Source organism: Bos indicus, chromosome 18 (genome assembly GCF_029378745.1).
Source record: "Bos indicus isolate NIAB-ARS_2022 breed Sahiwal x Tharparkar chromosome 18, NIAB-ARS_B.indTharparkar_mat_pri_1.0, whole genome shotgun sequence".
Classification (NCBI taxonomy): Eukaryota; Metazoa; Chordata; class Mammalia; order Artiodactyla; family Bovidae; genus Bos; species Bos indicus.
This window is the reverse complement of record NC_091777.1, coordinates 24,349,170-24,376,469: the sequence shown is the minus strand read 5'-3', so window position 1 is coordinate 24,376,469 and position 27,300 is coordinate 24,349,170. Positions and strand designations below refer to the sequence as shown.

The 27,300-nt window shown below is 40.1% G+C and overlaps 1 protein-coding gene across 1 annotated transcript in view; it reads right to left on the bottom strand.

Annotated features, from left to right (window-relative positions):
• Positions 1–21,949, bottom strand: part of LPCAT2 (lysophosphatidylcholine acyltransferase 2) — a 72,727-nt gene extending 50,778 nt beyond the window's left edge. The window contains exons 1-8 of the mRNA XM_019980002.2: positions 21,665–21,949; positions 15,634–15,773; positions 13,970–14,187; positions 12,357–12,469; positions 10,156–10,216; positions 9,214–9,272; positions 7,702–7,736; positions 4,999–5,053 (exon numbers count right to left, since the gene is read on the bottom strand). Of these exons, the coding sequence (XP_019835561.2) occupies positions 4,999–5,053; positions 7,702–7,736; positions 9,214–9,272; positions 10,156–10,216; positions 12,357–12,469; positions 13,970–14,187; positions 15,634–15,773; positions 21,665–21,835 (852 nt within the window). The 5' untranslated portion in view covers positions 21,836–21,949. The remainder of the gene's footprint in view (positions 1–4,998; positions 5,054–7,701; positions 7,737–9,213; positions 9,273–10,155; positions 10,217–12,356; positions 12,470–13,969; positions 14,188–15,633; positions 15,774–21,664) is intronic.
• Positions 21,950–27,300: the final 5,351 nt, after the last annotated feature.

Below are 27,300 nucleotides of genomic sequence, written 5' to 3'. Positions count from 1 at the left end.
CTTGAGCCATGGTGCGCATATACTTAGTGCCTGGTGGGCCTCTGGGATACATTTTGCAATTACAGCCCACCAGTGAGGGATTCGGAGAAGGCGACGGCACCCCACTCCAGTGCTCTTGCCTGGAGAATCCCACGGACGGAGGAGCCTGGTGGGCTGCAGTCCATGGGGTCGCGAAGAGTCTGACACAACTGAGCGACTTCACTTTCACTTTTCACGTTCATGCACTGGAGAAGGAAATGGCAACCCACTCCAGTGTTCTTGCCTGGAGAATCCCAGGGACGGGGGAGCCTGGTGGGCTGCCATCTATGGGGTCGCACAGAGTTGGACACGACTGACGCGACTTAGCAGCAGCAGCAGCAGTGAGGAATTAACATATTCAAAAGTTATAAAGTAGCTAGGAGTCCCCTGGGTGAAAGGCAGACTCATAAACTTCAAATTACAATTAAAATAAGAATTTGGGCTTCCGGGTGCGCAGTGGTAAAGAATCCATCTGCCAGTGAATGAGATGCAGGTTTGATCCCTGAGGTGGAAGACTCCCTGGAGAAGGAAATGGCAACTCACTCCAGTATTCTTGCCTGGGATCCCACGGACAGTGGAGCCTGGTGGGCTACAGTCCATGGGGTCACAGAAGAGTTGCACACGACTGAGCAACTAAACAACAACAACAAAAACAAGAATACCCAATTTGAACTCCACAAATTTCCATCTTCAATTCTTACACCTCAAATCCCTACCTATTCAAGCTGTTTTCAACTGGTTGAAAGCTGTTTTGAGTGTGCAGTCATCGAACAAAGGATATATTCTTTGCTTTGCAGAAAATATTATCTGAATGGTCTAAGAACTGGTAGGAGGATGCAAATGCTGTAATTGAAAAGAAAGAAAGCGAGCCCCGACCCAGAAAGGAAATGTGGTAACAATGGTCAGGGCAAAAGCACGAGGAATTTGCATACCTCTGTTGTAACAGAATTTGACCACTGATATGTGTGCTAGACGAAAAAAATGAACAGTTCTGTGTGCATTTCCACATCTACTGCCAGATCTTAGCTAAAGAGGGGTAACTTAAGAGGAAGGAACTCTATATATAGTTATATAGTTATAGGCTCCTCTGTCCATGGGATTTTCCAGGCAAGAATACTGGAGTGGGGTGCCATTGCCTTCTCCGATATATAGTTATATAGTTATATATATAGTTATAGCTATATATATATATGAGCTTCCCAGGTGGCTCAGTGGTAAAGAATCTGCCTGCAATGCAGGAGACCTGGGTTTGATCCCTGGGTCAGGAAGATCCCCTGGAAAAGGAAAAGGCAACCCACTCCAGTATTCTGGCCTGGAAAATCTCATGGACAGAGGAGTCTGGCAGGCTACAATCCATGGGATCACAAAGAGCCAGACATGAATGAGTGACTTCTCACACACATATATAAAAACAGTATCTCTGAATTTGCAGGGAAGATAGTATGGCTGTTTTATGTTTGGGTTTTCTTTTCCTTTTTAGATTAAGAAAACAGGGCTAGCTATCTGAGAAGCTATTCAAGAAGGAAGAGCAGTGCTCAGAGTACTTAGAAGTAATAAGATATTTCTTTCCAACAAGGTTTCCCAAAATGCTATTCTATGGAACACTAGTTCTAGGAGCTTTCCAGGGAGAAAAGGGGTTCAGTGGTCAAACATTTCAAAGGCACTGAGAAGTCTCAGAAAAAGAAATCTGATTAATTTGCTTCTCATACTTTCTAAACTTATTAGGATACAGATGAATAAATTTGTATATATCTTTTCCGCTGTTAATCTGCTTGTTGTCAGTTTATTTCATAGACTCAGGAAATTGAACCTGTTTCTCTAGAAACATCTAAGATCTAGTGTTTTCTGGTCACATGGAAAGATACTGAGCTGGTTTAAAAGTGGGGAAGTGTGACATGTAATTAATAAACAAGTATTTTCATGGCAGGCAAGCAACTTGCAAGTCTCAAGAAAAATTTCATTGTAGTCAAACTCACTCTGACATAATTTGAGCTCCTACAACATTTGGCATTATTGACATCTAAATGGCTGAATAACCAAGCTATCCAACAAGGTAAAATAAGATTCTTATAACATAAATTCCACAGTCTTGTCACTTAGAGCACTGGCCCCCACTCAGGACTCTGAATTACATATACAAACTTAGGGTTTTCATTACAAAAGCTGTGGATGCAATTGGAAAATCCAAGCAAAAATGTGGAGAACCACTATTATGATCCTCTATTCAGAAGCTACTTAAGGGTATCACCAAAGCCAACAAGATTCTGAACTCAAAGGCCCATTATTCCATGTCATCCCTAGAAACTAAGCAGAGTTCTTGGAATCAATCTTCAAAGTCTTAAAAATCTGGTCAGAATTTTCAGAACATTCTAATTACTCCTCCACTCCCCACCTGCCACTGGCACTGAACGTGAAAAAGTGTCCTGTGAATGATGATATGAGCTACCTTTATGGCTCTTCTGCCTTAATGGCTCACATAACACGATTTCTTCAGGTTTTCCATGTACAGACTATTCTAAAAATGAGAGTTTCTGACTCTGTACCTCTCTCACAATCTCTCAGATTTCACGGAACATAAATCTTCAAGAAGCTGAGGGGTTCCACCAGCTACTGTAGCTCCTTTGGTCAGGATGTGAAGGCTTATCATGAAACTTGGCAGAGGTCAGCATTCAGTTCAGTTCAGTTGCTCAGTTGTGTCTGACTCTTTGTGACCCCATGGACCACAGCATGCCAGGCCTCCCTGTCCATCACCAACTCCTGGAGTTTACCCAAACTCATGTCCATTGAGTCGGTGCCATCCAACCATCTCATCCTCTGTCGTCCCCTTCTCCTCCAGCCCTCAATCTTTCCCAGCATCAGGGTATTTTCCAATGAGTCAGCTCTTTGCATCAGGTGGCCAGAGTATTGGAGTTTCAGCTAGAGCATCAGTCCTTCCAAAGAACACTCAGGAATGATCTCCTTTAAGATGGACTGGTTGGATCTCCTTGCAGTCCAAGGGACTTTCAAGAGTCTTCTACAACACCACAGTTCAAAAACATCAATTCTTCAGTGCTCAGCTTTCTTTATAGTCCAAATCTCACATCCATACATGACCACTGGAAAAACCATAGCCTTGACTAGACGGACCTTTGTTGGCAGAGTGATGTCTCTGCTTTTCAATATGCTATCTAGGTTGGTCATAACTTTCCTTCCAAGGAGTACGTGTCTTTTAATTTCATGGCTGCAATCACCATCTGCAGTGATTTTGGAGCCCAAAAAAATAAGTCTGACGCTGTTTCCACTATTTCCCCATCTATTTCCCATGAAGTGATGGGACCAGATGCCATGATCTTCGTTTTCTGAATGTTGAGCTTTAAGCCAACTTTTTCACTCTCCTCTTTCACCTTCATCAAGAGGTTCTTTAGTTCTTCTTCACTTTCTGCCATAAGGGTGGTGTCATCTGCATATCTGAGGTTATTGATATTTCTCCCGGCAATCTTGATTCCAGCTTGTGCTTCTTCCAGCCCAGTGTTTCTTATGACGTACTCTGCATATAAGTTAAATAAGCAAGGTGACAATATGCAGCCTTGATATACTCCTTTTCCTATTTGGAACCATTCTGTTGTTCCATGTCCAGTTCTAACTGTTGTTTCCTGACCTGCATATAGGTTTCTCAAAGGACTGGTCAGATGGTCTGGTATTCCCATCTCTTTCAGAATTTTCCACAGTTTATTGTGATCCACACAGTCAAAGGCTTTGGCATAGTCAATAAAGCAGAAGTAGATGTTTTTCTGGAATTCTCTTGCTTTTTCGATGATCCAGTGGATGTTAGCAATTTGATCTCTGGTTCCTCTGCCTTTTCTAAAACCAGCTTGAACATCTGGAAGTTCATGGTTCACGTATTGCTGAAGCCTGGCTTGGAGAATTTTGAGCATTACTTTGCTAGCATGTGCGATGAGTGGAATTGTGTGGTAGTTTGAGCATTCTTTGGCATTGCCTTTCTTTGGGATTGGAATGAAAACTGACCTTTTCCAGTCCTGTGACCACTGCTGAGTTTTCCAAATTTGCTGGCATATTGAGTGCAGCACTTTCACAGCATCATATTTCAGGATTTGAAAGAGCTCAACTGGAATTCCATCACCTCCACAAACTTTCTTTGTAGTGATGCTTTCTAAGGCCCACTTGACTTCACATTCCAGGATATCTGGCTCTAGATGAGTGATCACACCATTGTGATTATCTGGGTCATGAAGATCTTTTATGTAAAGTTCTTCTGTGTATTCTTGCCACCTCTTCTTAATATCTTCTGCTTCTGTTAGGTCCATACCATTTCTGTGCTTTATTGATCCCATCTTTGCATGAAATGTTCCCTTGGTATCTCTAATTTTCTTGAAGAAATCTCTAGTCTTTCCATTCTGTTATTTCCTCTATTTCTTTGCACTGATCACTGAGGAAGGCTTTCTTATCTCTCCTTTCTATTCTTTGGAACTCTGCATTCAAATGGGTAAATCTTTCCTTTTCTCCTTTGCTTTTCGCTTCTCTTCTTTTCACAGCTATTTGTAAGGCCTCCTCAGACAGCCATTTTGCTTTTTTGCATTTCTTTTTCTTGTGGATGGTCTTGATCCCTGTCTCCTGTACAATGTCACAAACCTCTGTCCACAGTTCATCAGGCACTCTGTTTATCAGATCTAGTCCCTTAAATCTATTTGTCAGCATTAAAAGGAATAAAAAGATAGGAGTGAGTAATGAAAATATGGCCAATCAGGGTGGTGACATGTTGGAAATTCCCAGAAGCTAGGAAGTTGTGCTTCCTAACACAAGTTTAAGGGCTAGTTCTGACAGCTTGGGTTTAGATACACAATTTGCAAAAGAACAGGGCTTATTTTCAAGGTGGCAAACTTAACTTCCAATCTTTCTACATCTGGTCTCTCCAGACTGAAAATTCACTATGATAAGAAATGCCAAACCACAAGTTTCAAGGCTACATTTTGAACCACTTACCTCAACTTCCACCCTTGTGAAGGGCTGGCACCAAGTAAGCACACAAAGTTGAATGCTGAGGAGAAAAGAGAGAAGGCCATTTTTATGTGGTACTACCTAAAGTTGCTCAACCATCCTTTCCTGACAAACAAGCAACGTTTGTCACTCTTTGTACGTATTCTGCATTTATAAATGCCACTGTGCTGCTTTACCACTTTTTGGGCTTAGAGACCTATTCTTTTTAAAATATTTAAAATTTTTTATTATACATTCTTTTTAATATTCTTTTCCTTTATGGTTTATCATGTGCTCAGTTGCTCTGTCATGTCTGACTCTTTGCAATCCCACGGATTGTAGCCCAACAGACTCCTCTGTCTTGGGATTTCCTAAAAATACTGGAGTGGATTGTCATTTCCTTCTCCAGGGGATATTCCTGACCCAGGGATTGAACCTGTGTCTTGCATCTTCTACATTGGCAGGCAAATTCTTTATCACTGTGCCACCTGGGAAGCCCCCATGGTTTATCATAGGATTTTTTTTTTAATTGGAGGATAGAGAACTATTCTTGATATTCAAAAGTTAAATTGCCAAACACAATACCAAATATGTATTTGTGGGTCAGAGCCACAGGTCAGCAGAAGGAACCCCAAATTTGAAGTCTCTTTGACAACTAAGACTCCTAGACCTAGAGAAAACTACTCACAGTCACATTTTAAGATATAGTAATTTGTCTACAGAAAAACTCCTGAGTAGAATATTATGTTACTAAATTATTTTTAATAGTGAAAAAAAAATGTGGGCCCATAAAAATAAAAGCCAATCCACATTATCTCTCATTAAGTAAGTTTTTCTTTAATGATTAACAGAGAGCTTTGGAATTCAATGATTTAAATATTGATTTGAAAATTCTGAACACTATTAAAAGAAAATGAAACCACACACAACATCTCTTGAAACTCAACTTGTCCACACTACAGACAAACCAAACAGCATTTCTTATGGAATTCTCAAGGACAACTGGGGAAACTGATTTGGACATAACAGACACAGTGCTAAATATAAGATGATGGAGATGAGAAGATAAGGTAAAAACGGGAGGTTACCACACAAGTGCGACGTGACTTAAGATGAAAGTTGTTTCTTTAGAAGATCTTGTGTTTGTTTACAAATCCTAAGATATCTTTAACTCTGAAAATATTTTTTTCCTTTCTTAGCTGTATTCTCTCTCCCATTTTTCCTCCTGTTACATACTTCTCAGGTTAGAAGCCTAGATTAAATACTTAACCACGCTATTTACCCCCAATCTCCTATTTGACCTTCATTTCCACTGGTCCAGCTGCAAAACCAAAAAAAGTCACAATGAACCCAAAGTCACTATCTCTAAGCAGACTTGTAAAGGCCCTGAGGATGACATACCTCAGGAAATAGAAATATGTTATCCCTCAATTTTCAGGTATTTTTTTCCTAAAATGTTCTCATACTATTTGTTTCTGAAAACCAGGAATTCCAAATTAGTAATGACAGGAAAGATATTCTAGCCAAGGGAATAAATAGATATCCTTTACAGTTTATGTGCCCTATTTTTAGTGTTATTTACTTAACTCTGACGACCAAGGACTAAAGCATAACAGGAATATAAACGTCTCACAAGTATCAGTGTTTATTAACACATGTAATCAGCCCATCTATTCTGATTTAAATGTGTTATTTCAAAGCAATTTACATACACAAAAAATGGAGAAAATAAGTTTGTAGTGAAAAAAATCTAATTTTCATAAGTTGTTTGGATTGTCTACAATGTATTTGAAGGCAAAGTATGATTTCTTTTAAATATTTCCAAGTGATGGTCACCTATCCATCAATAATTTGAGCTCTGTGTGTAACAGTATCAAAAGGCATTACTGCATAAGCTCTGGGAAAGCCCTCAAATCCAAAATGTTGTCTTTTTTTTTTTTTTTTTTTAAATTTGGGGGAAGGTTTGTCATTTTATTTTTCTCTTCTGCAGCCCAAGGCCAGCCAGGTTCCTTGAGGTGAACACTGAGGGATGTCAATGTTGTCTGAGCAGGTACCAAAGGAGGCACCTGAATAGGGAGGGGAACTAAACAAAAGAACTTCTTGAGAGAAAGTAAGATTCTATGTGTTCTGCTCTTTTTAAAAGGTCTATTTCACTTCAGCTTGCTTAACAGTGAAACAGTATTCCTCTCTTCTCTTAACTGTTTACAGAAACTACTGATTTCCCAGCCTCTCAAAACCAAAGAGTGGAAGTGAAAACTTGCTTAGCTATTTCCTCAACTCAAATCAGACACATCATAACTATTTCAGGCCATATGACTAAACTGCTCTGGACTATTTAAACCAATGAGGTAAAAAAACAGATGGAGACACCAGATAACGTTAAATTTGCACTGAGAATGAAACTACAAAATTTAAGCTAAGGAGGATGCAAATGAGATCACTGGAATGTTTCTTAAGAATTGGTAAACACTTGAGATGCATTAGAACTGACAAACAACTAGAATTCTGCACATGGGAGAATTCTGCACATTAAATTCTGCACGTTAGGGTTTAATGGGCAAGATAGTTATGTTCTCTACAGAAACTTATCAGTTATTTAAGGCTCTGATGAGAAATCTTTACTTCTATAAAAACAAGGCTTAAAAAAAAAAAAATTCTTTCTTTCTTCACTTAAATAAAATTTATATAAATGAATCATAAGCAACTTACAATGTATATCCTTGCCACGTCCAAGTCACAGTATCCTAGAATAACAATAGTATTTAAACTATTACAGAAAAAATATCAAACAAAACCAAAAATTTTATTTTGATATTGGTATTCATATACTTCCTTTTTGAATTAAAAGCAATATGTTGAAAAGCAAAACAAGCACTAAACAATAGTGAAGTGATCTATCAGTTCTTGGATTATATATCTACATGGCAAAGAGCTGTCTTGTCATCCATATGTAACCACGTATCTTTTTCTGGAATTAAGTTGATCTGAATTTTTTTTTTTAAATGATTGTGTACGCTTAACTATTTTCCTAATAAAAACATATCTGGATAATTAATTGGCTTACAAAAACCAGAATACGTCAGTTCTCAAAAAGAAGTTTATATTGGAGAAGAGACTATAGAAATGAAATAGTACAGAGTGAAAAAATTTGGATAAATGACAAATACAAATCCATAGGCAGAAGTATATTAAGTAAAAATTTGATAAATTTTAACTAAAAGTGTGCAAAGCTGAGAAATCAACCACTGATAGGAAGTTGATCAAGAACTCAATCTTAAATAACATAGAGCATGAATAATTACATCCTGCCTTTTTATGTAAATTCTGTAGTAAAGAAAGTTCCTCTCAGAAACAAAATATCCATCTCCCTGCCAAAAAATAACTTTCTTTAGGAAAATGGTGACACAACCAATATCCAGAAGACGACAATACATCTTGCTGGAGCAAAGGCTATTTCCTGAGCCCACATGGACTTTCTGTAGAATGTGAAGTTCTTTGCAGCTATTTTCTTATTTAAGCTACTTGCCAAGTGTCTCAGCTACTAAGTACTGAGTGTCATTGAACACCAAGCCTCTTCCAAATTTATCCTGCTACTTCAATCCTTCTCCACCAGTAATAACCATTGAATCAGGAGATGTTTTTCCTTTCAAGCTTAATGAAAAATCAGAACTTTGTGAGAGCTTTTTCAAATCTAATCTAAGAGACCCTGGAGCTGAGACGTACTCATACCATCACAGGGACAACAGGGCAGAAGCTAAGGAGATATCTTCCTGTAGCTTAGTAATAGCAAAAGCAGTATCAAAAATTGGTATCAACCAATTTGTGCCTACCTGGCAAGTTTTTCTTAAGAAAGTATCTTTTTTTTAAGGTTATAAACCAGGCTTCAGACTTTTAAAAAGAAAACTTTATTGAATTTGTTACAATATTACTTCTGATATTTATGTTCTGGTTTTTTGGCCATGAGGCACATAGGATCTTAGCTCCTCAACCAGAGATCCAACCTTCACCCCCAACACCAGAAGGTGAAGTCCTAACCCCGGACCACCAGGGAACTCCCCAATCTTGCAAATTTTTAAAAACTAAATGTGGCAAGGAGAATGAGACTGCCCACCTGTTCCCACCATTTACCCATTCATCAATTTATTCAAGCAAAAGGGGTCCTAGGATATTTGTGCTGTTTGGAATGGTGAGATTCTTCTCATAGTAAAATTTGATGCTTACCAGCTTGTTTGGGTATCTGAGGAGAATTGGCTGCACTGGAACTCCTGGAATGAAGGCTCCTATAACCACATAGTGAAATTTTATAACATGCTCTTTATATGAATACAAGTTTTACAGTGAATTAAAAATTAATAATAAATGATGTAAATATACTAAATGTTTTAAGAGTACACATAAACTATTGGCTGAATGTTGGTAAATTCCTAACGTTAGCCAAAATGAGAGATTTTTAAATTTAGAAATATGTAAGCAAAATATTAAATGTTATGCCTAAGTCACTTAAAATATTATTTTTATCTCCATTTGTTTTCATTTTCCAAATACCTTTTATTCAACAATTTTTTTTTTAAGAGGAAAAGATAAAATAAAGAGAAGAAAATGTCGATGAAACTAAAAGCTGAACCACTAACTACCACACTTGCTAGAGTGAGTTCTGACTTTGGTTCTGAGCATTCTAGCAGCCAGTACAAAAACATTTTAAAATATTAGTAATGACTGTTAAATGACATATGAAATTATAAATTGCTATAAAATTCACAACTTCATAATATTTTAAAAAGGCATGACCCTCAGAAGGAATTGAAAGCATTATAATGATAATTTAAATAGGTTTTCTTTTTTTGAAATAGGTTTTCTAACTTGATAACACGGACCCCAAGTGTGTGTGGGGGTTGTTCTCGGAGGAAAAGAAAAATTGCTAGTGGTTTCTGCTCAAACACACACACACACACACACACACACACACACAACATTCCAAAGAAGAAGGTGTTATGATACCAAAAGAGAAGGTAAAAGAGTGAGTTGTGGATTCACAGTATTAAAAACATTTTATCAGAAAATAAGAAATGCTCCAAGCAAACTGATGAGTTAGTTTGTATATTTATTATTAGCTCATTTGAGAAATCATTATTTTGTCACAATACATAATTTAATTGATCTCACCTGGTTTAAAAGTAATCAAACAGGACCGATTAGTACAAGTACCTTCTGGGAAAACTAGTATCTTGGGAGAAAAGGAATAGATTTAATATTTCAGTCTAATTAACAGATTACCTCTATACTTGCTTTCTTATGACTTCACAGTTGCCAACTTTTATAAAGCAAAAATAAAAGGCTAGCACTTGATTTCAGTGAAACCTAGAATCAGATCGTTCAGTTTTGCTCTAAAAGAGGTATAGTCTGACCATTAACCTGAAAATGAATTAAAGTTTTGAAGAGAGAATATACGCAGTAAATGTTTCTTAATGATGATGCTAATGATCTGAAAAGGGTTCAAAGAAGCTGTAGACCCTGAATCATGGTCAAAGTTGCATTCATTTTATGCAATATTAAATTCTTTCTTCTACTGGTATACATCTTTAACTAAATCATTTGCTACTTCTGCTTCAATTTTCCCATTAAATGATATTCCCTCTTACAACATACAGTTTCAGGTTGTACTGAGAAAAAAAGGAGGAAATACCAACAATATGCTTTATGCTTACTTGAATTTGTTGACATACGGAATACAATTTAATACTCTTTTCTGAGGAGGTGTTTTTAGTTTTTAATATATTATGATTTCCACACAAAAACTATGCACTACAGTTCCCCATTAACTGAATAAAACAGCAGGTTGATTTTTCTGAAACTTCTGGAATTTAGCAATGAATAAATTGCTAAGCACAGAAACAAAATCCCTGCACTTACAGCATTTAGTAATGGGTATTTTGTAATAATTAAAGTAATTAGTAAGCTAAACTGCCATAAAACAAGTTATTTGTGAAATAAAAATTGTGAATAGGTGTGATTCCATTCTCCAACTTAAAAAACAAACAGCTTTCCTATTCCAATTAGATACAATAACAAATACAATTCATGTAGTGGATATTCTATAGCTATACCATGAAGAATAAATTAATATAGAGTAAATCATAAACTCTCAAGAATCCCAGGGACGGGGGAGCCTGGTGGGCTGCCGTCTACAGGGTCGCACAGAGTCGGACACGACTGAAGGGACTTAGCAGCAGCAAGAACTAGAAGGGGCATTAAACATCATATAGCATCTCTAATACTTGAATTCTTTTTATAATATCCCCTCAAGTGGTTGCCTAGCCAATGCCTGAACATTCCAGAAAGAGGTTCCAAATCAGACCATTCTAATTTTGGACAGGAAGTTCCTTGAAATGAGCAAAGTGAACTGAAATCTTGTTTACTTTCACCCACCAGTCCTAGATAAATTCCTTGGAGCCAGAGAGCAAAATCAAATCCTTATTCCAAATGTCATTTCTTCCCAGTCACTCTTTAAATCATTCCTCACATGCCTTGGTTTCTAAAACCTCCTGGCTGATCATACGCCTCTTAGTACTTTAATATCTAAACATTACCACGAGTAGCCAGATCACCTCAGGACCATGAGTTCTGCTAGCGATCACTTGTTTTCACCTGGGCAAAGGCAGGGGGGTACTTATCAGAATCACCCATGAGGCTCTATTTATGCAATAAATGTTGCTCCTTCCACACCTTCAAAAGCATTCCAGGGACTTCCTTATGGCCCGGTAGTTAATAATCTGTCTTCCAATGTGTGGGGGAGGTGGGTTCAATCCCTGGGCAGGGAACTAAGATCCCACATGCTGTGGGGTAACTAAGACCAGACACAGCCAAAAATAAATAAACTAAAAAAAAAAAAAAAAAAGCATTCCAGGGGAAGGAGGAGATGGGATGGTAAAATGTAGAAAAGTTCTACAGGTGATTCTGAAATGCCCCCTGAACTGAAAAGCACTATCTAAATATACTTCAGATAATCTTAAGATATTAATCACTTTCAAAAAATACCCACCCACCATATTTTTGAGTATAACTGAGCTTTAGTATCTCATCTTTAAAATGATAAATTCAGAGGTAGAGAATTATGTTTTATGACACAAAGTGAAAACCAGTTCAAAGAGTTTGGAGAATAAATAAGAATGATACATTTAATTCTAGGAGTATCTCATGCAGAAGAGGACCTCTTAATCCCTACTCATTTATCCTGCTTTTATTATGCTAAAGACAACTAGCATACGGTGTACCCTGATATTGTTATCTGTGATCCAAACGAATATATACAAGTGTACAAAAAATAAATTCTCAATATATTTAAATAAACATCTATTGTGTTTTACCTGGGGCCATTCCCCTCCTGATGTGGCCCGCCTTATTATTTCATTTATTGTGTTTTTTCGAGAATCTGGATCTACACGGGACACCAACACTGGCTGCAAGGCCCGCAATATTCCTTTAAAACAAATGAAAGGTCATAAGTCATTTTTTGGGCTACAGCTACTATAGAAATGATACCAAATCATAAAACAAATTGTATGGAAAATTAAAAAGATAGCAAATCAAAGAGAACAACTTAAAAAACCCTCTAACTCAAAGTTTGTTAGAACTTATTAATAGATTCTGGCTTCAAAAGGACAGGTGGCTATTTATACCTAAAAATATTTCATTGATTTCACAGAAGTTAGCAACAGGAATATGAAAAAAAAAATGCAATTTTCTCCCTAAAAGACTTCTCAATTTACATTAAACATTCGCAATACGCTATAAGATTGTCTTGTTTCATTTTGGGAATATTCCTGCAATAATATTGCAAACTGATTATGTGAAGCCATAGTACATGTGGGTAGGGGGCAATTGCTATTTATCTTAATAAAATTTTCAGTGCAATAGTCTTTTAAGTAGGTGGCTTTCCAGCACAATAAACCTCATTTCACCAAAAATCTATTGCTAAACAACTTTGGGGGGAAATGTCATGTTACACAAAGCAAGGTGGTTATCTTTAAAAAAAAAAAAGGAAGAGAGTGTGTGTGTCTTTCTTAGCTGAATGACAAAGCTGTAAGAACTGCTATCATTTTCTCTAGAGTACCAAGACAGCATCAGGCAATTTTCAAACCTACCCTCTCACCACCTGATGCTTGGCAATAGCCTTGGGACAACTGGAAGCAGTTACTTAGAGACTAATCCCCAGGGGAGAGAGCAAAGCATCTGGTGGGAAAAAACATTCCACTTGTTTCATTATTTTTATGTCAGGAAGCATTTATTGTTCTACGTCATAATTTTCAACAAGTTACACATTTTTCCCTCATGGAGATTTGGGGGCAATAATGAAGAAAACAGAGTTAGGAGAAAAGACTTATTGCATTTATCAGCCTAATACCCTGAAGAGAAATTCACTGAAATACTAGGTAACTGGTGCTTTCACAAATTCTTCAATTAAATTCTCTCTTAAAAAAATTTACCATATTTTGTATTGAAAAACTGTTCTTTTGGGCTTAGGAGCAGGAAGAAGTGATGGTGCAGCAGGAGAGGTAAGGTTTAAAAAGAATGATAGGGGATTTCCCTGGTGATCTGGTGGTTAAGACTCTGTGCATTCCCTGCAGGGGGTGCCGGTTTGATCCCTGGTAGGGAAACTAAGATCCCACATGCTGCACGGCACGGCCAAAAAGATAAATGAAATAAATAAATAAATATTTAAAAGAGTTATATCTGAAAGGTTTAAAAATTAAAAAGAAAATAAAAAGAATGATGAGGTATATAGGTAGGGAGGTCTTTAATCTTTTTTCATAAATTCATTCTTTTGATATTATACCTCATTAAAAGCAATGAAATATGTTTGAAGTGTTTTATTATTTTTAAGTCTTCAAAAAATTTATCAGTAAACTATACAGAACTTTCTAAAGTTAAAGCATGAACATGAAAATATTTTATCACTGTTGTCTTACAGAGTACTTACTGCCAACCAGAGGCACCTGCACATTTTCATTTCGAGACACTATAGAAGGTAATCCAGCTGCAACACAGGCAATTCCATCAAAGAATGTTGAGTGAGGGGCAACGACAAAAATTGGTGCTTCCAACGGAGTTGCAATCTTTCCTTTCACAGTAACTACAAACCCCATTGAGAAGAACATGGCATGGCCTAGAAACTTCAAGACTGGATGAGTAATTTTCCTTTGGAAATAAATATAAAAATGGACATAATTAGCTTTACCAATTGCAGCTACCAGCAGGGTTTTACTCTAAAGCACAAAGCAAAACCCAAAACACGTCAGCACTTCATTTTAAAATATCAGCTAGGAAGAATGGCTAACACTTCAGCGGAGCTCTTTCTGCCAGGCACTGTTCTAAGTACTTTATGCATATTAATTTCTTTAATCCCTAGCCCAATTTTATGAAATATAGAGCATTTATCATTATTCCCACTTTACAGATGATAAAACTAAGGCCCAGAGAAATAATTTTTCCAAGGCCACGTGGCTAAGTGGCTCCATTATTCTGTGACTATAAAGTAATAAGAATGAATTTTCAACATGCATCCCCCACTGAGAAATTCAAATCAGTCTTGTCCTTCATATGAATCACCTTAGATATCTATATTTGTGTAACAAAGATGCTGTTACCCCCAAAAACACTCTTAGAACTAGCATGTTGAAACAGTCCTCAGAGTTATTTTAAAAATAAAATTTTAAAAGTAAGCTTTATTACTTATATCATTATAGCCCTTAAAAATCATGAAGAATCTTAAGAAGTAAATTTATTATCTCACTTCCTGGAACAAAGATGCACTTAATTCTGGTTATTGATTTGTTTACTATTTTAAAAGAATCTGTCATTAAAAATTAATTAAATCAAATTGTGCCAGGAATTCTGTTGGACACATAAGACAAGTAAGATCCAGTCTCTGTCTTTGATAAACTCAATTGCATAGAAAAACAAAAACACAGTCCTAGAAGTGCAAACACACGATGGACATCTCAGTATATGAATAAGCATACAGCTTTTCATGAAAAATATGTGTCTCCCATAAGACATCTAACAGGAGTTTTAAAAAATGAGCTTCCTATTGAATTCTCTCAACATTCACATAATAATATTGTGAGGAGCTATTAAGCAACTAACTCCCAAGGAAGTTTCTCTAACTTTTATTTCATGGTGAGAAGTGAGACACAGAAAGCCCAAGTACTTTTCAGGAGGGCACAGGGAAATGATTGCTCTCTCCTTGCTCTGTAGTTTAAGAGCTGAGATCTTTATTTATTTAGAGATAAAGAACTCACCCCGTCACAGAACTTTCAGACCTGTTTTTGATTTATAGTGATGTAGCCTCTAACAAGGTCCAATCCCTGGGTTGGAAAGATCCCCTGGAGGAGGGCATGGCAACCCACTCCAGTATTCTTGCCTGGAGAATCCCCGTGGACAGAGGAGCTTGGAGGGCTACAGTCCATGGGGTTGCAAAAAGTCGGACACGACTGAGCGACTAAGCACAACACAGCACAGCCTCTAACGACTGCATTCCAAAAATATCCTATATTCAGAGCCACAATTGTTGATCACTGCCTAAACTTCAATAAATTCTTCTAATCTTGATTCACCTAATATTTAGACATAGTTACTTCTTACCTCTTCCAACCAGTTATTGGGTGGGTCAGCTTTTCAGGACAGCATGCTGTTGAAATTGCAGCCAGCGACCACGACAGTAATAAAATTATTGCAACCAATAGGGCACGAATTGGAAGCAGGATAATTCCAAGGAAGAAAATCTGAAAGTCAAAGTTGATTAAAAAAAAAATAGATGACATTATTTTAATGCTGTAGTTATCAAACAGACATACTTAAAAGAAAAATCTTAGGCTATTCAAACTTTCACTCAAAGATGAATTGAGCATTACCCTGCACCAGGCAACGATCTAAGCACAAAGGAAATAAGACATTATATCTGACCTCACAAAGTCTGCTAGGCAGCAAAAGAAATAGGGGAGAAAACCAGTGAATGTGAATAGGGGTTGCTGGGGAAACAAAGAAAAGGTGTGTTGGGCTTAGTGGTAGTGCGGGATTAGTAGTTGTGACACAGAGGCTTAGTCGCCCTGCGGCACGTGGAATCTTCCCAGACCAGGAATTGAATGCCCTGTCACTGGCATTGCAAGGGTCTTAACCACTGGAAGTCCAGTTGTATCATTTTAAAATGTCACTGGTAGTGTATGAGAATTTCAGTCACTGTATATCCTTGCTGACATTTGGTGTTTAAAATCACTTCAAAAAAATCAATTTTATGAAGGCATAATTTACATAAAATACAATGCACCTATTTTAAATATGAGCTTTTCAAATGCATAGCCCTATGCAGACACCACCATAATCAAGATATAGATCATTTCCATCACTCAAAAAAGCTCACTTGTGTCTCTTTGTAGTCAATGTATCCTCAGTGTATGGCAACCACTGACAATCTTTCACTATAGTTTTTGCCTGTTCCATATTTTCATATAAATGAAACCACATGGTATGTACTCTTTTATGTCTGGCTTCTTTCACTTCATATTTTTGAGATTCAACCATGTTGTCATATGTATCAGTAATACAGTCTTTTTCATTGCAGAGTGATATTCCATTGTATGAATATACTGCAATTAATTTACCTATTAATCTGTTCAGGGACCTTTAGCCTATTATAAGTTCTTATCTATATGAGTAAACATCAATTTTTGAGACTCATTTGAGACATACATTTTCATTCATGGTGGATGGTGGTAAAATTGTCAGGCCAGGTGAAATGTGCTTAAAGAACATGCTGAATTGTTTTCCAAAGTGGTTGTGTCGTTTTATACCTCCACCAATGAAGTGTGAAAGTTCCTGTTGCTTCACATCATCAATTTTCAGTGTTGTCAGTCTTTGTAGCCATCCTGGTGCGTGTAAAATGATATCTCATTGTGGTTTCCTTAATGAACAATGATGCTGAGCAAATTTTTTCACGTGCTTATTGGTCATGCCTTGAACCTATCTGTTCAAGTCTTTAGTCCATTTTCATTGGGTTGTTAGTCCTTTTCCGATCAATTTTTAGGAGGTCTTCATATATTGTTTACAAGCCCTTTTTCAATATATATATTGAAAATATTTTCACCTATTCCATGGTTTGCTTTTTCATTTTCTTATTGGTTATCTTTCAATGAGAAGCGTTTTAATTCTGATGAAGACTAATTTATCAATTTAGTTCTCTTCTGCATCCTTTCTAAGAAATCTTTACCTATCTCAAGATCATGAAGATATTTTATATCTTCTTCTTCTAGATGATATATGGATTTTGCTTTTATGTTCAAGTCTATGATCCATCGTAAATTACTTTCTGTGTGGTGTACAGTAGAGATCAAGTTTCATTTTTATCTACAGATTTATCTAGTTGTTCCAAAACCAGCTCCGCCACCCCGCCACCCCGCCACCCCCACCCCCAACCCCCCCACTGCCCCCCCGCCCTGTCCCCCCCACCCCCCGACCTGCCTCCCCTGTGAGGCCTGTGGGATCTTAGTTCCTGGACCAGGGATCAAAGCTGTGCCCCTTCCAGGGAAGTGCAGAGTCTTAACCATTGGACCACCAGTGAAGTGCCATCCCCAGAACCAATTTTGAAAAGACTCCACATTCCCCAATAAATTTTGTTGGCCACTTTGTCAAAAAATCAATTGAACATACATGTAGGCTCTCTATTCTGTTTTGTTGATCCGTTTGTCTGTATGTCTGTCAATTCCCTACTCTCTTAATTGCTGTAGTCTTGTAGTAAGTCTTGAAATCTGGTAGCGTATGTCCTCCAACTTTCTATTTTTCAAACTTCTTTTGGGATAATCTAGATCCTTAGTATTTCCACGTAAATTTCAGAATTAATCTGTCAGTTTCCACACAAAAAGCCTGTTGGAATTTTTGTTGAGCTTTCGATGAACTTATAGATCAATTTGGGAGGAATTACCATCTTAATAATGTTGATTCTTCCAACTTACAAACATGGTATAGCTCTTTATTTTATGTAAATCTTCATTAATTTCTTACAATAGTGTTCTGTTGTTTTCATTGTAGTGGTCTTGAATCTGCCTGCAATGCAGGAGACCCTGGTTCAATTCCTGGGTTGGGAAGATCTGCTAGAGAGGAGACAGGCTACACACTTCAGTATTCTTGGGCTTCCCTGATGGCTCAGCTGGTAAAGAATCTGCCTGCAATGCAGGAGACCTGGGTTTGATCCCTGGGTTGGGAAGATCCCCTGGAGAAGGGAACAGCTACCCACTCCAGTATTCTGGCCTGGAGAATTCCATGGACTATACAGTCCATGGGGTTGCAAAGAGTCGGACATGACTGAACGACTTTCACTTATTGCTATCATGAGATTATTTAATTTCATTTTGCAGTTGCTGCTGGTATACAAAGTTGATTTAAAATTTTAATATTTAAACATTATTAAGATGACAAAACCAATTTTGAGTAACTCTGTTGGATTAAGAGGATTATGCATCATATTTTCTTTTGGTAATAAGTTATCTCTGTAGGAAGGCCTTCTTTTGACACTATTGTGATTATTTTCCTCTCTTTCTTCATAGCACTTACTAAGACATGGAATTATATATATTTCTATACTTGCTTATTTAACTTTGTCAGTGAAATACAGGCTTAAGATAGGCAGAGTCCTTTTTTCTCTTGTTTATTATATCTCTATCTCCAGAGAGTAACATTGTGCCTGGCATATGGAAGGCATCCAACAAATATTTTTGATATGGTAAATGACCCATAGTTATAATTCCATATTCTATTGAGGAAAGAAAAGCTAGGCTAATTTTCTCCATGCCACTATGGAACAGACCCTTAAACAGTCAAAAAGAGAGGAGGAGCAGTAAAGCTAAGTAAGCCCTATGAGATGCAGAAGTGACAACAATCCTTAAACAAGATGTTGACCATCATTTAAGATTAAATTTAGCCTATATTCATCATATTGAGTCATCCTTAAACACAAGTATATCAATCTTTTAAACTGGATAATACAGACAACATTGTTTTTCAATCATGTCTATTGAAATTTTCCTTTACCCAGACTGTTTAAGCCATTGAAACTACTTTGGAATCTCTGTCTACATGCATTTTAACGTTTTAAAAAATATTGCGACTATATTCATTTCTATCCAATCCAAGTGGTAAGTTTTAAGTACAGTATACAATTTGTCGGAGAATGCAATGGCACCCCACTCCAGTACTCTTGCCTGGAAAATCTCATGGATGGAGGAGCCTGGTGGGCTAGAGTCCATGGGGTCGCTAAGAGTCGGACACGACTGAGTGACTTCACTTTCACTTTTCACTTTCCTGCAATGGAGAAGGAAATGGCAACCCACTCCAGTGTTCTTGCCTGGAGAATCCCAGGGACGGGGAAGCCTGGTGGGCTGCTGTCTCTGGGGTTGCACAGAGTCAGACACGACTGAAGCCACTTAGCAACAGCAGCATACAATTTGTAGATAACAAATGGCATTGATAACTATCAAGATCAGCAAGCAATACCAGGTTCTTTCACGTATTATTTCACTTAAGTTTAACCCTCCTTTGATGTATTATTATTCCAATTTAATAGATAAGGAAAGTGAAGTTCAGAGAGGTCAACTGACTTGGCCAGTCATACAACTTATAAATGACAGGGCCTGAGCAGGTTTTCTAAGACTAGTGATCATTCCATTATATCACAGTTCTTATAGAGTTACTTGGAAGTGCTCTCTAAATGGTTGCAGGCATACTATTTAAAAACCAAAAACTCAGTAATCCAGGCACAATGTACATACTTACAAACATGCCACTTTGAGCCTCTCTCCAATACATGAACCAGAAGAGATGGACATACTTTCATTTAAGTATAACTGATTTGATGAACTCAGGTCAAAAGGAATTCTGAATGAGAGTCAATGAATTTGTTAAGTGTTTCTGAGTGACTTTCACCTTCAGAAATTTCAAGATATCATGGGAATATCAATGTGGGCTTTCCTAGTGGCTCAGACGGTACAGCGTCTGTCTGCAATGCAGGAGACCCGGGTTCGATCCCTGGGTTGGGAAGATCCCCTGGAGAAGGAAATGGCAGCCCACTCCAGCATTCTTGCCTGGAAAATCCCATGGACCACGGAGCCTGGTAGGTTACCGTCCATGGGGTCACAAAGAGCCGGATATATCAATCCATTTTAAGACACATTTTAAGATCACATTTTTAAATATTTAGTTTCTTTACAAAGAGGTATTGCTACATTCATTATCTTCCTCTTCCTTTCTCATACCTTCGCACCCATCAACCATTACTGTAACCACCACCCACACTGCTTAGCCCAGCACTTAACCTATCTCTGCCGTAGAGGACAATGGTCTCAGTGCAGATAAGCATGCTGTGCAAAAATTACACTATTTCAAATCCAAAGTAAATAAATATGTAAGATGGACAGGAAACATTAAAACTATTTTTTTTTCCCATGCAGAACACATAGAACAAATGTAGCTTGCATAGTCTATCTTGTTCTCTGATCACTAACTTCACCAAAGAGGAAGTCCAAAGAGTGAGTGTAACTGCTAATGGTAAAAGCAGTGCTTTACAAGAAAAAGGAAAGGACAGGAACTTCCTTTTTGTATAGAGCTGTTTTTAACAACCAGAGAAAGTCTCTCGTCCTTGAATCTACGTCCTTAAATCTACGAGAAGTGTTTGGGTGAAAATTGATTCAGGACCAAAAACTCTTGAATACCTTAAACGGACCCATATTATTCCTTTTCTTAGGTTGTGATTTCCCACCCTTGACGCAACTGCTCCACCAAAACATCCCACCTTTCTTTTGGTTCTAATTTCAGACCTGGGTTCTCTGCCTTCTCCCTCACTCTTCTCATCCCAAAAGGACTCCTCTCCTTCCCTCAGGCAAAACAACAACAAAAAGCTCCCCAAACTCACTCTCCTGCAGTACAATGAGCTCCTACTACACCTCCACACACTCAGGTTGAAGTTCTTCTCCCAGAGCCCTTCCCTCCTCTCAGTACGGAATGTTTCCTCTGCCATGGGCCTGCTCAGCCTCCTCCTGTTTAGCACCTTCTCCCAAGACCCACATGCTCTTTGTATCTTCCCTTCTCACACACACACCCAGACCTCCAAGCATCCTCCAAGGGTCCTAAATTCTCAGCGCAGCATCTCTGCCCCCTGCAGACTCCTGGCCCATTCAGAAGCCCTCCCCTCTCAGATCTACATCCCTTTCTTCCTCGAGCCTGGCTTCCCAGACTCACTCTTCTCAGTCACTTCCCCTTTACACCCACACTGCCGTCTAAAACAGCCTCCCCTGACGGACCCATGGCCCCCCTCAAACTGCCTCCTCCCTCAGATCCACACCCCTGCCCTGCATCTGTCTCCCCTGTCAGGCGTCCCTCACCTGGACTGCTTCCTCCCTCAGACCCACTCCCCTCACTTGGACCTGCCTCCACTCTCAAACTCCGGTCGCTCACCGGAATCTGCTTTGCCTGTCAGTCTCTAGTCACTCCCCTGAATTTTAGTCAGACTCACATCCCTCACCTGGGTCTGCCTCCCCTGTCAGACGTCCCTCACCCGAATCTGCCCTCCTCCCTCTAACCCATGACCCTCACTGGAATCCACCTCTCCTGTCAGACCCTCGCCCCGCACCTGGATGCGCCTCGCCACGCCCAGCCGCGTCTGCTGCACGAAGGGATTGAGCACAGGTGGCGGGAAGAAGGACGCCTGGCGGGGCACCATGGGCGGCCGCAGCCCCGCATTCCCGACGTCAGCTCCCGGCACAGTGGCCGCCACGGCCCGCGCGTCAGCGCACCGGTTCATGGCCGACCCTGGCGTCTGACTAGAGCGAGGCGACTCACGCGGAGCGCGCCAGTGGGCACCGCCGCCAAGACTCAGTGGGAGCCGCTTAGGAGTCCGGGGCTTCTGCGCAGGCGCCAAAGTTACCTAGCCGCCCTCTGCTCTCGCCCCGCCCCGCCCCTCTGGCTCCGAACACGCCCAGGTTCTGGCCCCACCCCCCAACCCCCACCTCAAGCACAGTCCCACCCTTTTAGGTGTCTGGCCCTTCCTTTTGGGATTCATAGCTCTGCCCCCTTGGAGGTGAATGTTTTTTCCTTCAAAGCGACGCACCCGCAAGAGAGACAGTTTAGACTGTTCTCTGCCCCAGCATCAGGCCAACCTGGCTTAACTTTCGCTTTTACTGGCTCTTTGGCCAAATCATTGTCTCCATGAACCTCCGTGGCCCCATTCGTAATACCAAGATAAACCGAACCTGAATCTAGCGATTGTAGGAGCAACTCGTGGGCTGTTCCATTAAGAGGGCTCATTATCCAGGGTGGATCTGATTTCTGGTGCATGTTTTGCTTTTGCTTAAACCAGTTTGAGTGTCATGTTTATCAGTTACAGCTGAAAGAGTCCTGACTAATATAGAAACTGGAGCCAGGAGTGGGCTGTCTTCCAGTCAAAATATGGACTGACAACGTGAAGATAGTTTTCCCAAGGAAAATTGAGCTGCAATAACTAGAAAAATACAAAACCACCATGGCCCTCTGAACTAGATGAGGAACCTGGTCTCAAAAAAAAGAGAAGTGACTTGGAAACTTGGAGACTGTTTGTCTCCACTTTACTCGCATCAGAGTCTGAAAAGAAATAAAAAGCATGATCAGAAGATCCACCAATGGAGCTGCTGCCAGGCTGGCTTCAGGAGAAGGCAGGACATAGGGACAGCAAATCCATGGAAGAAGGGAAGCGTTTTGATGTCCCTCAGCAAACACTCATCAGGCAAAAATGAAATCAGGTGACATGATCAAGGTATGAAAAGTGACTCTTGAGAATTGGAAGTGGCTTATGGCAGGTTTCAAGGAATCAATTGAAATATGTAGCACCTTAGAAACAAACATTCTGCCTGTAGCACTTCACTGTCAGAACCAGAGAGATCATGTGGTCTGGTGAAAAAAGAGCACAGCCTTGGAAATCCCAAAACCCAAAAGCAAGGTTGAAGTCCAGGGTTAACTTACCACAGACCCATGACAAAAATCACTCCCCTTATTGAGCCTTTGTTTTCACTTATATAATGGAGAGAACAGGGTTCAGGAGTCCCTAAATTCTGCCTCCTGAGAATTCTGTATACAGGTCAAGAAGCAACAGTTAGAGCTGGACAAGGAACAACAGACTGGTTCCAAACCAGGAAAGGAGTACGTCAAGGCTGTATATTGTCACCCTGCTTATTTAACTTATATGCAGAGTACATCATGAGAAATGCCGGGCTGGATGAAGCACAAGCTGGAATCAGGATTGCCGGGAGAAATATCAATAACCTCAGATATGCAGATGATATCACCCTTATGGCAGAAAGCAAAGAAGAACTAAAAAGCCTCTTGATGAGAGTGAAAAAGTTGGCTTAAAATTCAACATTCAGAAAACTAAGATCATGGCATCTGGTCCCATCATTTCATGGCAAATAGAGGGGGAAACAATGGAAACAGTGACAGACTATTTCTTGGGCTCCAAAAATCACTGCAGATGGTGACTGCAGCCCTGAAATTAAAAGACACTTGCTCCTTGGAAGAAAAGCTATGACCAACCTAGACAGCAAATTAAAAAGCAGAGACATTACCAACAAATGTCTGTCTAGTCAAAGCTATTCGGTTTTTCCAGTAGTCATGTATCAATGTGAGAGTTGGACTATAAAGAAAGCTAAGTGCTGAAGAATTGATGCTTTTGAACTGTGGTGTTGGAGAAGACTCTTGAGAGTCCCTTGGACTGCCGACTCAACGGACACAAGTTTGAGTAGGCTCCAGGAGTTGGTGATGGACAGGGAAGCTCGGAGTGCTGCAGTCCATGGGGTTGAAAAGAGTCAGACATGACTGAGCGACTGAACTAAACTGAAATTAAAAGTGAAATGAAGGGAAAAAAAAGCATACCTATTGCCAAAAATCTGCTCCAAATTAGCTCCCCTGTATTAGAATTGTCTCCATAGGAGCTTTTATTTTTAAATTTTATTGGACTATAGTTGATTAAGATGAGTGCCAAAGAATTGATGCTTTTGAACTGTGGTGCTGGAAAAGACTCTTGAGAGTCACTTGGACTGCAAGGAGATCCAACCAGTCAATCCTAAAGGAAATCAACCCTGAATATTCATTGGAAGGACTGATGCTGAATCTGAAGTTCCAATACTTTGACCACCTGATGCAAAGAACTGACTTCTTGGAAAAGACCCTGATGCTGGGAAAGATTGAAGGCAGGAGGAGAAGGGGACAACAGAGGATGAGATGGTTCAGTCGTATCACCAACTCGATGGACATGAGTTTGAGCAAGTTCCAGGAGTTGGTGATGGACAGGGAAGCCTTGCATGCTGCAGCCCATGGCATCCCACAGAGTCAGACTGAGCGACTGAATTGAACTGATTTACAATGTTGTGTTTGTTTCAGGTATACAGCAAAATGATTCAGTTATACATATATTTATTCTTTTTCAGGTTCTTTTCTCATACAGGTTATTACAGAATATTGAGCAGACTTCCCTGTGCTATATAGTAGATCCTTGTTGGTTATCTATCTTATATATAGAACTATGTATATGTTAATCCCAAGCTCCTGATTTCTCTCTCCCCACATTTCCCCTTTGGTAACTGTAAGTTTGTGTTCAATACCTGTAAGTCTGCATATGAATATTTTTAGATCTCACAAAATTATTTTAGGATAATAAACCAAGTGATTAAAACAGGGAATTATTCTCTGGTGGTCCAGTGGCTGGGACTCCAAGCTCTCAATGTCGAAGGCCCAGGTTCAGCCCCTGGTTGGGGAACTAGGGTCCCACAGGCCACGCAGCACAGCCAACAGAATACAAACAAAACAAACAGAAAAAAACAAGTGATGAATAAAACAGGAAAAGAAAGAACTACCATGGGGCAAGGACATGCATTATCTTGGTATCTGTAGCTGAATTTCTTTAATATATTATGAAGAATTGAAAAACACAGCAAAACAATTTCACAGTTTTCCCATCAAGAGGCAGAGTCTTCCCCATCCCTAGAATCTGGGCTGACCTCACAACTTGTTCTGACCAATAAAATATGGCAGAAGTAGTACCATGTGAGTTTTAGAGCCTGGGCCACAAGGGGCCTTATAATTTCTGTTCTCAAACTCTTGCCACTACTTAGGGAGGCTCAGGCCAACCTGCTGAATGACAAAGAGCTCATAGCGAGGGAGAGGCCCAGTGAGCAGGCAACACCAAGAAAGTGAGAGAGGAGCTTCCCCAGTGGCTCAGAGGAGCTTTCCCAGTGGCTCAAAGAATCCACCTGCTGATGCAGGAGACACAGCTTCAATCCCTGGTCCCAGAGGATTGAACATGCTATGGAGCAACAGAGCCCATGTGCTACAACTAATGAGCCACAACTAATGAGCCTGTGACCTAGAGCCTGGGAAGCACAACTACTGAGCCTGCAAATCATAATTACTGAGCCTATGTACTACAACAACCAAAACCCGCATGCCCTAGAGCCCAAGCACTGCCACTAGAGAGTAGGCCCCCCCTCACAACTAGAGAAAAGCCCATGCAGCAACCAAGACACAGGACAGCCAAAAATAAAATAAATTAAAATTATTTTAAAAAGAAAGAAAGAAGGAAAGTGAGGGAGGCCTCCTTGAACCCTGGGCTGCCTTTGTGGCTCAGCTGGTAAAGAATCCGCCTGCAATGCGGGTGACCTGGGTTCGATCCCTGGGTTGGCAAGATCCCCTGGAAAAGGGAAAGGCTACCCACTCCAGTATTCTGGCCTGGAGAATTCCATGGACTGTATAGTCCATGGGGTCGCAAAGAGTCAGATACAACTGAGCAACTTTCACTTTTTCACTACCCGGAAGAAGTTCAAGGGCCTAGCTGGACCTTTCGCTGGTAGGGGTTAGGGAAAGGATATTCCCAGTACCTGAGACCAGTTCGTCAAGCCCTGAGTGGCTGAGAGGTAGATGGAGTTGGTGAATGACATGCTTATCAATCAACTGCTCAGAGTAGCCTGAAAGCATGATGAAACTCTGACTCTGGGCCCTGGGACGGCTGCTCCTTCCAAGGTATTCACTGTAGAAATCTCAGAATCTTCCTACCCTACCAGATAGATGTAGCCTTTAGCTACTCATGTGACCTCTCTGAGCCTGCATACTCATCTCAAAATGGGAAGATTCATTCCTACCCCAAATAGATTGTGATAATAAGTAAAATAATGCCTGTGTAGCGTTCATAGCAGAGAAGGCAATGGCACCCCACTCCAGTACTCTTGCCTGGAAAATCCCACGGACGGAGGAGCCTGGTAGGCTGCAGTCCATGGGATCACGAAGAGTCAGACATGACTGAGCAACTTCACTTTTGCTTTTCACTTTCCTGCATTGGAGAAGGAAATGGCAACCCACTCCAGTGTTCTTGCCTGGAGAATCCCAGGGACAGTGGAGCCTGGTGGGCTGCCGTCTATGGGGTCACACAGAGTCGGACACGACTGAAGCGACTTAGCAGCGGTAGCGTTCATAGAAGTACATGCAAGAAATGGCACCTTTCAGGTATTACACGTGGAGCAGCTGGATTTTCTCAGTATAAAAAAGAACCTTAAAACAATGTATTACAGCCATGATATCAACTGTCCCTAGGGCTTCCCTGGTAGCTCTGTGGTAAAGAATCTGCTTGCAATGCAAGAGATCTAGGTTTGATCCCTGGGTCAGGAAGATCCCCTGGAGAAGAGAATGGCTGGCAGACCTGTGTGGCCCTTCAGCACAGAAGGAAGTCTCTCGAGTCCTTAAGAACCTGAGTGATTGAACAGGCCACAGGAGAAAAGAGGACTCCACTGAGGTCACCTCCAGAGACCTGTCCATTCCTCATCCCCTCCCCACCAGCCCTACCATGAGAGGAAGTAATAGACTGTTGGAACCAGGGAAGGTCTCTGAAATAACCCCAGGCCTTAAGTTCTGTTAGCAGCTCTGGTAGCTCAACTGGTAAAGAATTTGCCTGCAGTGCAAGAGACCCCGGTTCTATTGCTGGGTGGGGAAATTCTCCTGGAGAAGGGATGGGTTACCCACTCCAGTATTCTTGGGCTTCCCAGGTGGCTCAGCTGGTAAAGAATCTACCTGCAAAGCAGGAGACCTGGGTTCGATCCCTGGGTTGGGAAGATCCCCTGGAGGAGGGAATGGCAATCTACTCCAGTATTCTTGCCTGGAGAATCCCATGAACAGAGGAGCCTGGCAGGCTACAGTCCATAGGATGGTGAAGAGTTGGACATGACCGAGTAACTAAGCACAGCACAGCTCAGC